Below are 14,642 nucleotides of genomic sequence, written 5' to 3'. Positions count from 1 at the left end.
TGAGGGTAGCTGTGGAGAAGATGTTTCCCATTGTGGGCGAGTTCCAAACCAGGGACTGATAAATATAAGATAGTCACTAATAAACTCAACAGGGAATTCAGGTGAAACTACCCAGACATTGGTGAGAATGTGGAACTCACTACCACAAGGAGTAGTTGAGGCGAATAGCGTAGACCCATTTAAACTGAAGCTCGAAAACCCACGGGGGAGAGTGGGCTTGAAGGATATGCTGGGTAAGTTCGATGAAAGGGGTGGGAGGAGGCTCATGTGGAGCATTAGCACAAGCATGGACATTTGAACTGAACAGTCCTTTCCTGTGCTGTAAGTTCTAAGTAATTCTATGTTGACATCAAAAGGAATATCAATTGCAGTTCCTGGAACATCATGACTGGGATCTTGGCTCTGGAATGAAGGGCCTTCTCCCTTTCTATATTTGCCAGATTGTTATTCATTGAGATTTTGCAAGCTGCATTTTAACGCAGGGATACAAATGAAAGCATTGAATGAGCTAAACCTAAGGAAGTACGTTTACCATAACTGTATCAAGCTGCTTCCACATTTCCTCAGTTCTAATCCTGTGTCGATTTGAGATTTCTATAATTGAGGAAAAGATGCTTAATACAGGGCATTTATCAAAGCTGTAAAGATAAAACAAAATTACAATCTAGATCAGGATGTGTTGTTATTAATGCCAAATTTTGGTTCGAAAAGCCTTATGGGAAGTACATTAATAATGAGGTATATATTATATTCTTAATAAAAGTCCCATTACTTTCAGGGTACAATTACATATCTTTCCAGTTCCCTCCATGCTCAACTCCTGTTCTCCCCACACCCACACCGCCATTTCACGCTGACCGGCCCACCCAGCGTGGAATGCGAGCGGCAGCGCCCAGCGCTGCTTGTGCGGGCGGGGGGAGGAGGGTGAGTGGGGCTGGCGTGCGAGTGAGCCCTTCATAATCTCCCTGAGGCACAGAGCTGACTCAGGGTGATGAAGCGCTGTTTAAAAAAGAAAATAAAAAAAAATAAAAATGTCATAAAACATGTCCCCTCGTGTGACTCTGTCACATAAGCAGGGGCACGTGGATGAGGTTTCCTAAAAAGTGCAAAGGCTGCTGGGCCTTTTTGCCTACTCGCCGACCGTTAGATTGGACGGGCAGCGTAAATTTGAATTTTAATGGCCTTTTTAACGGCCTTAACAGGCCTTTTAGTTGTCGGCGGGTGCGCTGCCCACTCCGGTGCGTGCCCACCGTATGAAATATCGTGGTCCCGATGTCATCGAGTGTCATTTTACACTTGGCTGGGTTGGGCACGCACCCACCCACCGAGCTTAATATTCCGCCCATAGATTTACATACAATTTACACAGCAGAAACATGCCATTATGCCCAATGTCTATCCCTCCGGGGTAGAGAATTCCAAATATACACAACCCTCTGAGTGAAGAAACTCCTCCTCGTCCCGGTTTGAAATGGCCGTCCCATTATCCTAAGACCTTGACCCTGAGTTCTAATCTCTCCAGTTAGGGGAAACAGCCTCTCAGCTTCCCATACCCTGAAGCCCCTCTAAGAGTTTTATACATTTCAATGAGATGACCTCTCACTCTTCTAAATGTCAGGGGACAAAGGCCCATTCTACTCAATGCACTACGGAGAAACAAAATTCAACCAGCCTCACGTTCCTGGTCCCAATCCAGAAACTCATTTTATTGCAGGCATTAGGTGGATTGCACCTGATCATTACACGAGATTTTGAACGTTAGGGGGAATCCCAGTTGTAGTCAGAGCAACGACCTTTTTATGGCTTTTGATTACTGCGATGGGGTTGCAGCCAGCCAGATCCATTTTAGTTCAACAGGCAACAAATTAGTTTAATGTGAATTTTCTAATTGCTTGGTTTTAAGGGGAAGATTAAAGAAAATGCGTAACAGACCTTACAGTTTGTATGAGAGACCGCAATTTACAGGTTTTTTTTGAAAATATGGGTTACACAGGCCAACCAAAAAAACAAAGGAAATGTTCTCAATTAATTGTAGCAACTCTTAAAGTATACAGGGCAATAAACAACCCCTGAGCCATAAACACTTTGCCATTGAACAAGCTGTTTATTGGGGCAAAGGACTCATTTGTCGAGAACACTCTGTGATTCTGTGTTCATGTGTTGTACAAGGTGATGTTAGAATTTTTTTTAAAAAGGGTAATGTTTAAAAACTGTTTAATTCTGGAGCTCTAAAGTTTTCGTCAATGGAAGTAAATGGATTGCTCTATCACAGCACCAACATTGGCACGATGGGTCAAATGGCCTCTTTGTGGATTACCCAATTCTCCGATTAAATCATATTGTTCTTGGGATTATGGCTAATCCGATATTTATTTATTACATTTATTGCCCATCCCTAGTTGCTCCTTGTACAACTAAGGGGTTTGAGTGGGCAGTTAAGAGTCCACCATGTGGGAATGGATCTGGAGTCACATATAGGCCCAGATCAGGTAGAAATGGATGGTTTTCCTCCCTATAATGAAATAAGTTGAGTTTTTGGGACAATCAACAACTTCATGGTCACATTTTACTCATGTCAGCTTTTTATTTCCAGACAGTTTTCCTTTATCCTGAAGATGCTATGGTGGGATGTGAACTCGCATTTCCCAAATTATTAGCTCAGGGTCTGTGGATTATTAGTCCAGTATATTAGCCTATGGCCATAACCACTGTGAGGGAATAATTGTGACATTCAACTAACCCAATAATTCAGGGTGTCCCAGGGTGCTTCACAGCCAATGAAGCCAAATTGCACTCAGTGAGGAGATAGATGGACCAATAAACTAGAATGAGCCAGTTGGGTTGAATGGCCTGTTTCTGCTCTGTAAAATGTATATAAATCTTTATTTTTTATTTATTCTTTCACGGGATGTGGGCGTCACTGGCTGGGCCAGCATCTACTGCCCGTGCCTAATTGCCCTTGAGAAGTTGGTGATGAAATGCCTTCTTGAATCTCTGCAATCTATGTGGTGTAGGTACACCCACAGTGCTGTTAGGGAGGGAGTTCCAGGATTTTGACCCAGTGACAGTTAAGGAACGGCGACATATTTCCAAATCAGGATGGTGAGTGGCTTGGAGGGAAACTTGCAGTTTCTGGTGTTCCCGTGAATCTACTGCCCTGGTCCTTCTAGATGGTAGATTTTCCAATCCTTTCTGACTACAGGTGCGGAGGTGCCAGAGGACTGGAGGACAGTCAATGTTATACCATTGTTTCAAGATGGGAGAAAGAGATAGCCTGAGTAACTGTGGGCCAGTCAGCCTAACCTCGGTTGTGGGAAAGTTATTGGAAAAATTCTGAGGGACAGGGTAAATCTTCATTCAGGAAGACACAGATTAATCAAAGACATTCGGTGTGGATTTGGCAAAAAAAGGTCATTTCTGATGAACGTAGTGAAATTTTTTGAGTTAATAACCAGGGATGATGAAGGTAGTTCATTTCATCTAAGTCTATTTGGATTTTAGCAAGACATTTGATAGGTCCCACATGGTAGACTGGTCACGAGAGTAAAAGCCCATGGGATCCAAGGGAAAGTGGCAAATTGGACCCAAAATTGGCTGAGAGACAAGAAGCAAAGAGTAATGATCGATGGGTGTTTTTGTGACTTGGAGGCTGTTTCCAGTGGAGTTCCACAGGGCTCAGTACTGGCTCCCATGTTTTTTTGTGATACGTATCAATGATTTGGACTTGAATGTAGAGAGAATGATTAAGAAGTTTGCAGGTGGTGCAATAATTGGCTGTGTGGTTGATAATGAAGAAGAGAGCTTTAGACTGCAGGAAGATAACAATGAAACAGTCGGGTGGATGGAAAAATGGGAAATGGAATTCAGTCTGGAGAAGTGTGAGATAATGTATTTAGGGAAGGCTAACAAAGCGAGGCTATGCACAATAAATGGTAGGATACAGAGTGGTGTGGAGAAACAGAGGAGAGCATGTCCACTGATCTCTGAAGGCAACAGGATCGGTATATAAAGCAGCGAAGAAGATACACAGGATCAGTTGTCTTTATTAGCTGAGACATAAAACACATGACCTGGGCAATTATGCTGGAACTGTATAAAACACAAGTTAGGCTACAGCTGGAGTCCTGTGTGCGGTTCTGGTCACCATGCTATAGGAAAGATATGATTGCATTAGAACAGGTACAGAGCAGATTTCCAAGGATGTTTCTGGGAATGGAGAATTTTAGCTGGAAAGATTGGATAGGCTGGGCTTGTTTACTTTGGAGTATTGGAGGCTGAGAGGAGATTTAAATGAAGTGCATAAAATTATGAGGTGCCTAGATAAGAGTGCATTACGATCTAGTTAGGGACTAGTAACTTTTTGATTAAAGTAGAAGTTGTTTGAAATCCCAGTTACCCAGTAGGAGGATAAAGCCACAAGATCCTACCATTTGAAACAAACAAAACAAGTTTCACTGTACAGAATCTTTTACTCTAACATTCAGAATTAGCAAGAGGTAATTATGAATTAACAGGCAAACTGTGGTCGAACACACCACACTGCTTATTAGATGACAACTGCGAACAACACAGATCCTATGGATTTCCCAGCAACTTACCCAGACCTCAGTGACCACTGTGAATCACAAAATCCTGTGCCTCACAAGGGATTTCAACTCTTGACTTTCAAATATAGTGGTATTGTCACTGTCTAGTGTTTCAGAGATCCAGTGTAATGCTCTGGGGTCTCAGGTTCAAATCCCACCATGGCCGATCGTGAAAATTGAATCCAATAAATTAAATCTGATGATCATGAAACCATTGCTGTCGCAAAAAACCTGCCTGGTTCACTAATGTCCTTTAGGGAAGGAAATCTGCTGTCTCCACCTGGTTTGGCCTACATGTTGCTCCAGACCCACAGCCATGTGGTTGACTCTTAAATGCCCTCTGCATGGGCAATAAATACTGGCTTAGCCAACAACACCCACATCCCATGAATAAAAAAAAAGTATGTTAAAACAGTAACTAATGTGGTTGGAAATCCACCAAGGAATTCCCAACCACCCAGCTTCTTACTGCTAAGGATTATAGCTCGGGTGGAAATATCCATGGATGATATTAATTCTTCTGTTTTCGTTGCTTACTTTGACAGGGTTACATGGGACCTCCAGGGATACCTGGTCCAGTAGGACCACAGGGACTGCCAGTGAGTAAATATTTTATAACATTAATATAAAAAGATTCTCAAATTGAACTCATCGCGCCAGCTAATTTCATTTTGGTCCCAGTCTCTCCTCCATAAGTGATATTGATAGCATTGAATGGTGGGGCTGGCTCGAGGAGCCATATGGTCAACTCCCACTGCTGTCTTTTATGTTCTTATATCCAGTGTGCTAAATTCAAGGGAAAAATGTTCCCCCCATTGGCGGGGAAGTGCGGGAGTGGGTGCCCCTCCGATCGGCGCCCCTGATTGGGGGCGTGCCGCTGTTTTAATTAAGGCCCGCCCAATATAACATCTGCCAGGAAGTGCTGTGCTCTCCTTGTGCGGGTAAGGGGTGGGGAGGGGGGAACTCCCTCAGCCAGGAGTGTGCTCTTTTACGCATGCGGGTGAAAGAGCGCACAGATCTCCCTCTGGCAAAGTGCAGCCTCAGGGACATCAGCTCCGAATTAAAACTTTCAATAAACGTGTTTAAACATTTTCCCTGCCATGTCCCCTCATGTGACACTGCCACATGAGTTGGGACATGTCCATAAGTCTTATTGAAACCTTTCTTGCAAAGCCCGTGGATGAGGTTTGATGCTTTTTCTGAAGCCCGCCAGGGCTCCTGGCCTACCTGCTAACCTTAAAGCTTTGTGGGTAGAGCTTAGGAATAAAAAGTGGGCAACCACATTGTTAGGTGTTTATTATAGACCCCCAGATAGTCAGTGGGAAATTGAGCAAATATGTGCACAATTTGTAGAGGTGTGTAAAAACAATAACAATAGGGTAATTATATCAGGTGATTTCAACTTTCCCAACATTAATTTGGATAGACATAGTGTTAAGGGTTTGGATGGAGTGGATTTCTTGAAATGTGTACAGGAGAACTTTTTAGGTCAATATGTAGAGGGTCCAACAAGGGAGGGCGCATTGCTGGACCTAATTCTGGGGAATGAAGCTGGACAGGTGGCTGAGGTGGTGGTGGGGGAGCATTTTAGTGATGGCGACCACAACATGGTACAGTTTAAGTTTGTTATGGACAAAGAAATAGACAAGTTGCAAAAAAAGTTTTGGATTGGGGGAGAGTGGATTTTATTAAAATAAGGCAGGATCTGGCCAAGGTAGACTGGGAACAGTTACTTGTGGGGAAATCTACAGAGGAGCAGTGGGGGGGCATTCAAAAAGGAAATGGGGAGGGTACAGGCTCAACATGTTCCCTCTAGGGTGATAGGAAGGAGTAACAAGCCCAGGGAACCATGGATGAACAGAGATTTTCAGGCTAAGATGAGAAAGAAAAGAGAGGCTTTTAGCAGGTACAAGGGAAGCAAATCAGTGGAGGCATTAGTGGAGTACAGACAGTGCAGGGTGGAGCTTAAGAAAGCAATTAAGAGAGCAAAGAGGGGATATGAGAAAGCTCTGGCTGGTAAAAGTAGGGAAAATCCCAAGATATTCTATAAGTATATCAATGGGAAGAGGATAACCAGGGAAAGAGTAGGGCCCATAAGGGACAAAGGGTGGAGCCAGAGGACATCCCTAGAGTGTTGTCCGTCTTCACCCAAGAGAATGAGGATGAAGGTATCGAATTCGAGGACAGAGACTGCGAGATTCTTAAACAAATTGAAATAGGGAGTGACAAGGTATTGGAGGTGTTAGCAGGCTTAAGAGTGGACAAATCTCCAGGTCCAGATGATTTGTGTCCCAGACTGCCGAGGGAGGCAAGCGAGGAGATTGCAGGTGCTCTGACCCAAATTTTTAATTCCTCTCTGGCCACGGGTGAAGTGCCAGAGGGCTGGAGAACAGCTAATGTGGTTCCGCTATTTAAGAAGAGTTGTAGAGATAAACCAGGGAACTACAGGCCAGTGAGTCTCATGTCAGTGGTTGGGAAACTATTGGAGAAAGTTCTGAAGGAGAGAATCTATCTCCACTTGGTGAGGCAAGGTTTGATCAGGGATAGTCAGCATGGCTTTATCAGAGGGAGGTCATGCCTAACAAATTTGATTGAATGTTTTGAGGGGGTGACCAGGTGTGTAGATGAGGGTAGTGCAGTGGATGTGGTTTATATGGATTTCAGCAAAGCCTTTGACAAGGTCGCACATGGGAGACTTATAAAGAAGGCAAATGTACATGGGATACAGGGTAATTTGCTAAGATGGATTCAAAATTGGCTTAGTTGTAGGAGGCAGAGGGTGATGACAGAAGGATGCTTTAGTGACTGGAAGCCAGTGTCCAGTGGTGTACCACAGGGATCTGTGCTCGGTCCCCTATTATTTGTCATTTATATAAACGACATAGATGACTATGTGGGGGGTAGGATTAGTAAGTTTGCGGATGACACAAAAATTGTTCGGGTGGTTAATATTGAGGTTGAGTGTCTTGGGCTACAGGAAGGTATAGACGGGATGGTCAAATGGGCAGATAAGTGGCAGATGGAATTTAACCCTGAAAAGGGTGAGCTGATACACTTTGGAAGGAGTAATTTGACAAGTAAGTATTCAATGAACGGCATGACACTCGGAAGTTCTGAGGAACAAAGGGACCTTGGCGTGTGTGTCCATAGATCTCTGAAGGCGGAGGGGCATGTTAGTGAGGGGGTGAAAAAGCCATATGGGACACTTGCCTTTATCAATCGAGGCATAGATTACAAAAGTAGGGAGGTCATGTTAGAGTTGTATAGAACCTTGGTGAGGCCACAGCTGGAGTACTGTGTGCAGTTCTGGTCGCCACATTATAGGAAGGATGTGATTGCACTGGAGGGGGTGCAGAGGAGATTCACCAGGATGTTGCCTGGGATGAAACATTTAAGTTATGAAGAGAGGTTGGATAGACTTGGATTGTTTTCGTTGGAGCAGAGAAGACTGAGGGGGTGACCTGATCGAGGTGTACAAGATTATGAGGGGAATGGACAGGGTGGATAGGGAACAGCTGTTCCCCTTAGTTGAAGAGTCAGTCACAAGGGGACATAAGTTCAAGGTGAGGGGCAGGAGGTTTAGGGGGAATGTGAGAAAAAACCTTTTTTACCCAGAGGGTGGTGACAGTCTGGAATGTGCTGCCTGGGAGGGTGGTGGAGGCGGGTTGCCTCACATCCTTTAAAAAGTACCTGGATGAGCACTTGGCACATCATAACGTTCAAGGCTATGGGGCCGAGTGCTGGTAAATGGGGTTAGTTCAGTAGGTCAGGTGTTTCTCACGTGTCGGTGCAGACTCGATGGGCCGAAGGGCCTCTTCTGCACTATGTGATTCTGTGATTTCGTGAAATCCAAGAATGTCAAATTTCAAATGAACATGACAATTTATGCTGCAGGAGAAAAGGGTGCTGTTTGGTTGACAAGTCAACTCTGATTGGCCAGTAGACATTGCCATGGGAGTGGCTAATCAGAGTCAACTTGCCAACCAGTCTGCACTCTTTTCTCCTGCAGTATAAATTGTTGAGATTGTTTGAAATTTGGTATTCTTGCATTTGTCCTGAAGAGTGCAAGATGAAAATCTCTCTCTTTTGAGCAATATTGTACTTCTAAAATGTCATCATTATTTTAGCGTGGGTAACATGGCAGTCAATTTGTTCACAACAAGTTCCCACAAACAGCTACATGATAATGAACAGATAATCTATCTTTTAGTGGTATGAGCTGAAGAATAAGTATTGTCCAAGACAGTGTGGAGAATCCCTAGTGCCCCACCCCCATCCCCCAAATAATACCTTCTCGATTTTCCTGAAAGGATAAAGATTTAACATCTTATCGGAGAGGCGGTGCCTCCAACAGTGCAGCATTCCTTCAGTACTGCACTCGGAGTTAGGTCAAAGGTCAACCATGATCTCACCAAATGGCAAAACAAGCTCAAGGAGTCAAGCAGCTTCCTCTTGTTCCTTTGTGTGTGTCGGTCTAGATCATGAGTTTGAGGTCTCTGGAATGAGCTCACATCCTTCTTTCTGAGTGGAAGGTGGGAACGCTGCTGATGAGTCCTGGCTGACAGGACAGGCAGCTTTTCAGGGATGTTGGTAAACCAGCTTCAGTCTGATGTCAGTGCTCGTTTGGTATCTTGTAGGGTCTTCCAGGACGGAGAGGATTGCCGGGGATACAAGGTGCAAAAGGGAGACGAGTAAGTGACATTTATGATTCAGGAATGTTTCACTTTGTAACTCACCCCGTTACCTAATCTCTGTTTTGCCCCAAATTCTGGAGAATTTACATGAGGTGGGATTTTCTGAAGCTCCGAGGGTTTCTGTGCTGGTAACCGGGAGATTCTGATTTCTGATGCTTCAAAGTTTACGACAGGTTCCTCTCGTTATAATGTTTTGACAGCACAGCGCACTTCCTTCAGCTGCTTCTTTGTGGGAAAGGACGTGGTAGTGAAATGTTTGTGATACTGCGTTGGTTTTGGAGTTTTTATGGAGACTTTGGGCTGCCCTCTCGACCTTCCTGGTGAGTGCAGAGAAAAGCAAAGTGCTACGTTTGGCACCGACTTGGCTGCAGGAGTTACCGGAAAGTTGACATACCTAGACATCCACCTTTGGGCTCCACGCCAAACTTTTTGGCAGGGTTTACTCACTTGGCCTTCAACCCTCGTGAGGTATCCACAAGGTGGTGGAGTTTATCGCCAGTAGCTGGGAGTTTGATTCATGAGTGCCAGAGCATCTCCATGTGCACACTGCATGTCTGGGGACCAAAACTCCTCCAAGTTCCTCTGAAGCTTTACCCTGGGACCCAGTTTCTACTTCTTACCACAAGGAGGCACAGCTGAGGACTTGGCCATTGGAGAGGCTGTGTACAAACAGGCAGAGACTTACACAGTGGCCTCTCTTTCTCGCTTTGCTGCTAGCCAGCGGTGTGGGCTGAAAGTGAGTAGCAAACCAGCGTGCAAAAGCCAGAAGTATGCTAACTCTCCTCACCCAGACACTAGATACATCACAGCGACCTGCTGGACACACAATCTTACCTCCGCTTGTGTCCTGCAGAGGACACTCCAATTTTGCTGCAGAGCGTTAATATAGCACAGGAGACAGCAGTTACAAGTGATTAGCCCAACTCGATTCGCTTAGAGAGCGGGCTCTACAGGCTGACTCCGATGGTGGGAGGGACCACTATGTCCCACCGGTCAGCCCCCATCTAGTAAGGCGCTGACCCACCCCGGTCCATCTGCTTCAATGGATTCTCAGAGCTTAGAGTCTCTACTCAACAAATGGACAGAATCCATCACACCAGACAAACAAAAGAGAACAAATAAAAGAAGCGAGATGCCAAGTCTTCGATTGGCAAACAGGACTGTCAAGACCATGTGCATGGGACTGAGAGATGACTTGCAGCTTGTTGATAATGTGCGCAAGACAGGCTATGGTTGACATGGACCTTGGTAGCTGAACTTTGACCTAGCTGACAAGGGATCAGGCTCGCTGAGAGCGGATCACTGAAAGTGAAACATTTCATGTTCATCTGGCAGGGGAAGAGTTCAGAGGAACCATGTGAACAGGGTGTAGTCTTCACCATTAGGAACTCACTACTCTCAATGATAGACACCCTCCCCAAATGAATGGATCAGAATGTGTTCTGTCCATCCACCTCTATGCTCTGCTGCAGAGAGGAAAGACAGGTTCTATTTTTTTAAATTTGTTCATGGGATGTGGGTGTCACTGGCCCATTTGTTACCCATTCCTAATTACCCTTGAGAATTGAGTGGCTTACTAGAGTCAACCACATTGCTGTGGGTCTGGAGTCACTTGTGGATCAGACCAGGTAAGAACAGCAAGATTTCCTTCTCTGTTTTTGTTTCAGTTTTCCAGCATCTGCAGTATTTTGCTTTTGTCTTGAAGTATGTTCCATTTTGCTTCTGCACTCTGTGTGGGCATTTCAGAGATCGCCTGTTCAATTGAGCCAAGGAGCTGTTGGTTTTAGTGAACAATTGATTCATGGTCATCATTAGACTTTTAATTCCAGAATTTTTTTATTGAATACAAATTTCACCATTTGCTATGGTGGGATTCGAACCCAGGTCTCCAGAGCATTACCCTGGGTCTCGAGAGCACTAGTCGAGCAACAATACTGCTACACCATCACCTCCCCAGGAGGAGCTTAACACTGTTATCAGCAGAGTCCCTAAATCAGAACATCTTTACCTACTGAGGGATTTCAATGTAAGAGTGGACATGGATCATGAGGCATGGTCTTCATGCCTTGAACATCATGGCCTGGGAAAGATAAACGAGGATGGACAGAGACATGAGCTTTGTGTAGCTAACACCTTCTTTCCGAATAAACCATGACACAAGATGTCCTGGAGACATCCAAGGTCAGGATATTGGCACCAGTTGGATCTGATCATCACCAGATGTGACAGCATTTCCCAACACACAGTCACACAGCACTGACTGTGATACAGATCACTCCCTGGCATCAGGATGCAATCCTTGAAGCTTTCTCACTCAAATCCTCGTATCAACGTCAGCCATTCTGCCCACCCAGTAAAACCAACAGTTCCTCGACTCAGTTGAACAGGCGATCTCTGACACGCCCACACAGAGTGCAGAAGCAAAATGGAACATACTTCGAGACAAAAGCAAAATACTGCAGATGCTGGAAATCTGAAACAAAAACAGAAAATGCTGGAAAAGCTCAGCAGGTCTGACAGCATAGTAAAACGGATAGAAAATGGGTAGAAGGGGGAGATAAAAAAGGATGTTGCCATACAGCCATCTATCAGCATTGACAATGTGACACTGGAGGTTGTTCACAGCTTCACATATCCAGGCTCCACAATCAACAGCAATTTGTCACTTGATGCTGAAATCAACACTAACATCATAAAAGCTGCAGTTGTTGTGTCCAAGCTGAGGAAGAGAGTGTGGGACAACAGCAACCTGAATAAGAACACTAAACGCTGAGTCTACTGATCCTGTGTCCTCAGTGCTCTCCTCTACAGTGGCGAGACCCGGACAACATAACCTCAGCAGGAGAAAAGGCTGAACAGTTTTCACCTTCACTGTCTCAGACGCATTCTCGGCATCTTTTTGCAGGACAAGGTCACCAACTCAGAGGTCCTGGAGCATGTTAATTCCCTCAGCATATACTCATTGCTTAGCCAATGATGTTGGCACTGTCTCAGCCACATTCACCAGATAGATGACAGCCACATGCCTCAAGTCCTTCTGTACAGTGAACTGACCACTGGGTCAAGACCTCCTGGGCATCCATACCTCTGTTACAGGGACACCTGCAAACGAGATTTGAAGTTGGCGGACATTGACACTGACAACTGGGAGACAGTCGCTGCTGGCTGTGACCTCTGGAGGCTGACTGTTTGGAAGGGCATTGGAAGAGGCCAAGGAAACAGAGGCCAGCGCATCATGCAAGTGTGGCAGAGACTCTCTTGCCAGAGAATCACAGAGTTGACCACCTTGGCACAAACCATTGTCTCACAAAAAGGAGGCTGCCGTCACTGCATTAATAAACCCGGCAGGTTAAGAGTTGAGATCCCACTCAGATTATTAAATTAAATTAATAAATTTTATAAAAATGCCCTCAAAAAAATCTAAATTGCCACAAAATTCCAACAATTCATTTAAGTCCTACAGGGTTAGAAAAGTGTAGCTACGTGGAGAGATTGGATAGGCTGGGGTTATTTTCCTTAGAACAAAGAAGGCTGAGAGGTGACTTGATTGAGGTGTACAAAATTATGAGGGGAATAGGTAGAGTGGACAGGATAAAATTGTTTCCCTTGGTGGAGAATTCTAGAACCAGGGGACATGGATTCAAGATAAGTGGCAGAAGGTGTAGGGGGGACATGAGGAAGAACTTTTTTGAACAGAGGGTAGTGGGTGTCTGGAATTCGCTGCCCAAGTTGGTGGTAGAGGCAGAAACTTTAAACTCTTTTAACAAATACCTGGATCTGCACCTAAAGTGCTGTAAGCTGCAGGGCTATGGGCCGGGTGCAGGAAGGTGAGATTAGAAAGGGCACCTGGGTGTCCTCGGGCTGGCATGGACAAGATGGGCCGCGTGGCCTCCTTCTGTGCTGTAAATTTTCTATGGCTCTAGGGAAGTGATTCTAACAAGTCAGACTCCAATCTCACACTCTTAACCCCTTCTAAACTGACCTGGCGACTTACAAAATATTTGTAGCTCTAAAACAGGAAATTCAGCCCAGCTGGTCCATGCTGGTGTTTATTCTCCTCATGAGCCTCCTCCCAACCCACTTCACCTCATCCTATCAACATATCCTTCTATTCCTTTCTCCCTCCTGGAATTGGCCGTTACTAGAAAGGCCAACACTTATTGCCCATCCTAATTGCCCCTGAGAAGGTTGCAGTGAGCCATCGTAGTGAGGCCACCTTCTTGAATAGAGCTGAGTGGCTTATCTCGGCCTGGAGTCACATGTAGGCCAGACCAGGTAAGGACGGCAGATTGCCTTCCCTAAAGGACATCCGTGAACCACGTGGGTTTTTACAACATTCCAGTAGTTTCATAGCCACTGTAAAGGAGTTAAGATTTTTATTCCATGATTATTTAGTTAATTGAATTTAGCTTCCCCAGTTTCTGTGGTGAGATTTGAACTCATGGACCAGATTTTCAGTGTGGGGTCAGGACCCTGACACCCGGATGAATTCTGGGTACCAACCCCCCGGCTCCCAAGTTTGTGATGGGATTTTCAAACTCAAGTGGTCCAATTGCTCAGCGTCAACATAGAGGCAGGAGCTGCCTGCCTGACGCAAGTGGCAAAGGCAAATGGCAGCCATGTTGGAGCTCCCACTGCCTCGCTGATTAGAGCAGGCAGCTCCTGGGGAGGCCATGGAGGTGGAACAAGTCGGACAGCGGCCTTGCACAATAAGGTATGGGCCAGCACTCGTGCCAGCAATAGTTGGCCCCACAGATTCCTCTCAAGCCCATCCTCAACAGGATTCATTTGGGCTCTGTGGCTCACCCACCAGATGTTCACTGTGTGCACAAGGCCCACCAGGAAAAACTTTCAAAATTTAATTCTGTCCCGGTGAGGCTCCTTAACACCCTGCTGAAGCAGCCATTAGTTGGAGGCGAGCGCCTTCTCTAATCCCTCTCCACTACCGGCCTATTGAAAATTCGGAGCCGCCCTGAAGACGTTGGAATGCAAACTCCACCACTGGGACTGCGATTTTTAAAGCCCACCCACACTGAGTTCTGACCCCATGGGCCTTTGAAAATCCCAGTCTTTGTCTCCAGATCGTTCATTCAGGCCTCTGGATTAACAGCCCAGTTAACATAACTGCTCTCCACCATTCCTTCATAATTATTATACTAAAGGTGTTGTATAAAATGCATGCTGTATGTACTTCATCGCTAAGAGATGGTGTAAATACAATTCTCTTGTCTCTTTTTATTTTCCTATTACAACACAAGGGCCAAGAGTTTCTCCTCGGTTGCAATCAATGATCAATCTGTAAATTGCACATTAAATAGGCCTCTTCTGAGACATGCATGTGCAAGCATGATGGGCAGAATGG

At 45.2% G+C, this 14,642-nt stretch overlaps 1 protein-coding gene across 1 annotated transcript in view; it reads left to right on the top strand.

Annotated features, from left to right (window-relative positions):
• Positions 1 to 14,642, top strand: part of LOC121289422 (collagen alpha-1(XXIV) chain) — a 615,168-nt gene that overhangs the window by 481,990 nt on the left and 118,536 nt on the right. The window contains exons 26-27 of the mRNA XM_041208885.1: positions 5,132 to 5,185; positions 9,224 to 9,277. Of these exons, the coding sequence (XP_041064819.1) occupies positions 5,132 to 5,185; positions 9,224 to 9,277 (108 nt within the window). The remainder of the gene's footprint in view (positions 1 to 5,131; positions 5,186 to 9,223; positions 9,278 to 14,642) is intronic.

The sequence above is a fragment of the Carcharodon carcharias genome, chromosome 16 (assembly GCF_017639515.1).
Source record: "Carcharodon carcharias isolate sCarCar2 chromosome 16, sCarCar2.pri, whole genome shotgun sequence".
In the NCBI taxonomy this organism is placed as follows: domain Eukaryota; kingdom Metazoa; phylum Chordata; class Chondrichthyes; order Lamniformes; family Lamnidae; genus Carcharodon; species Carcharodon carcharias.
Note: the sequence above shows the minus strand (reverse complement) of the source record. Positions and strands in the feature narration are given on the sequence as shown.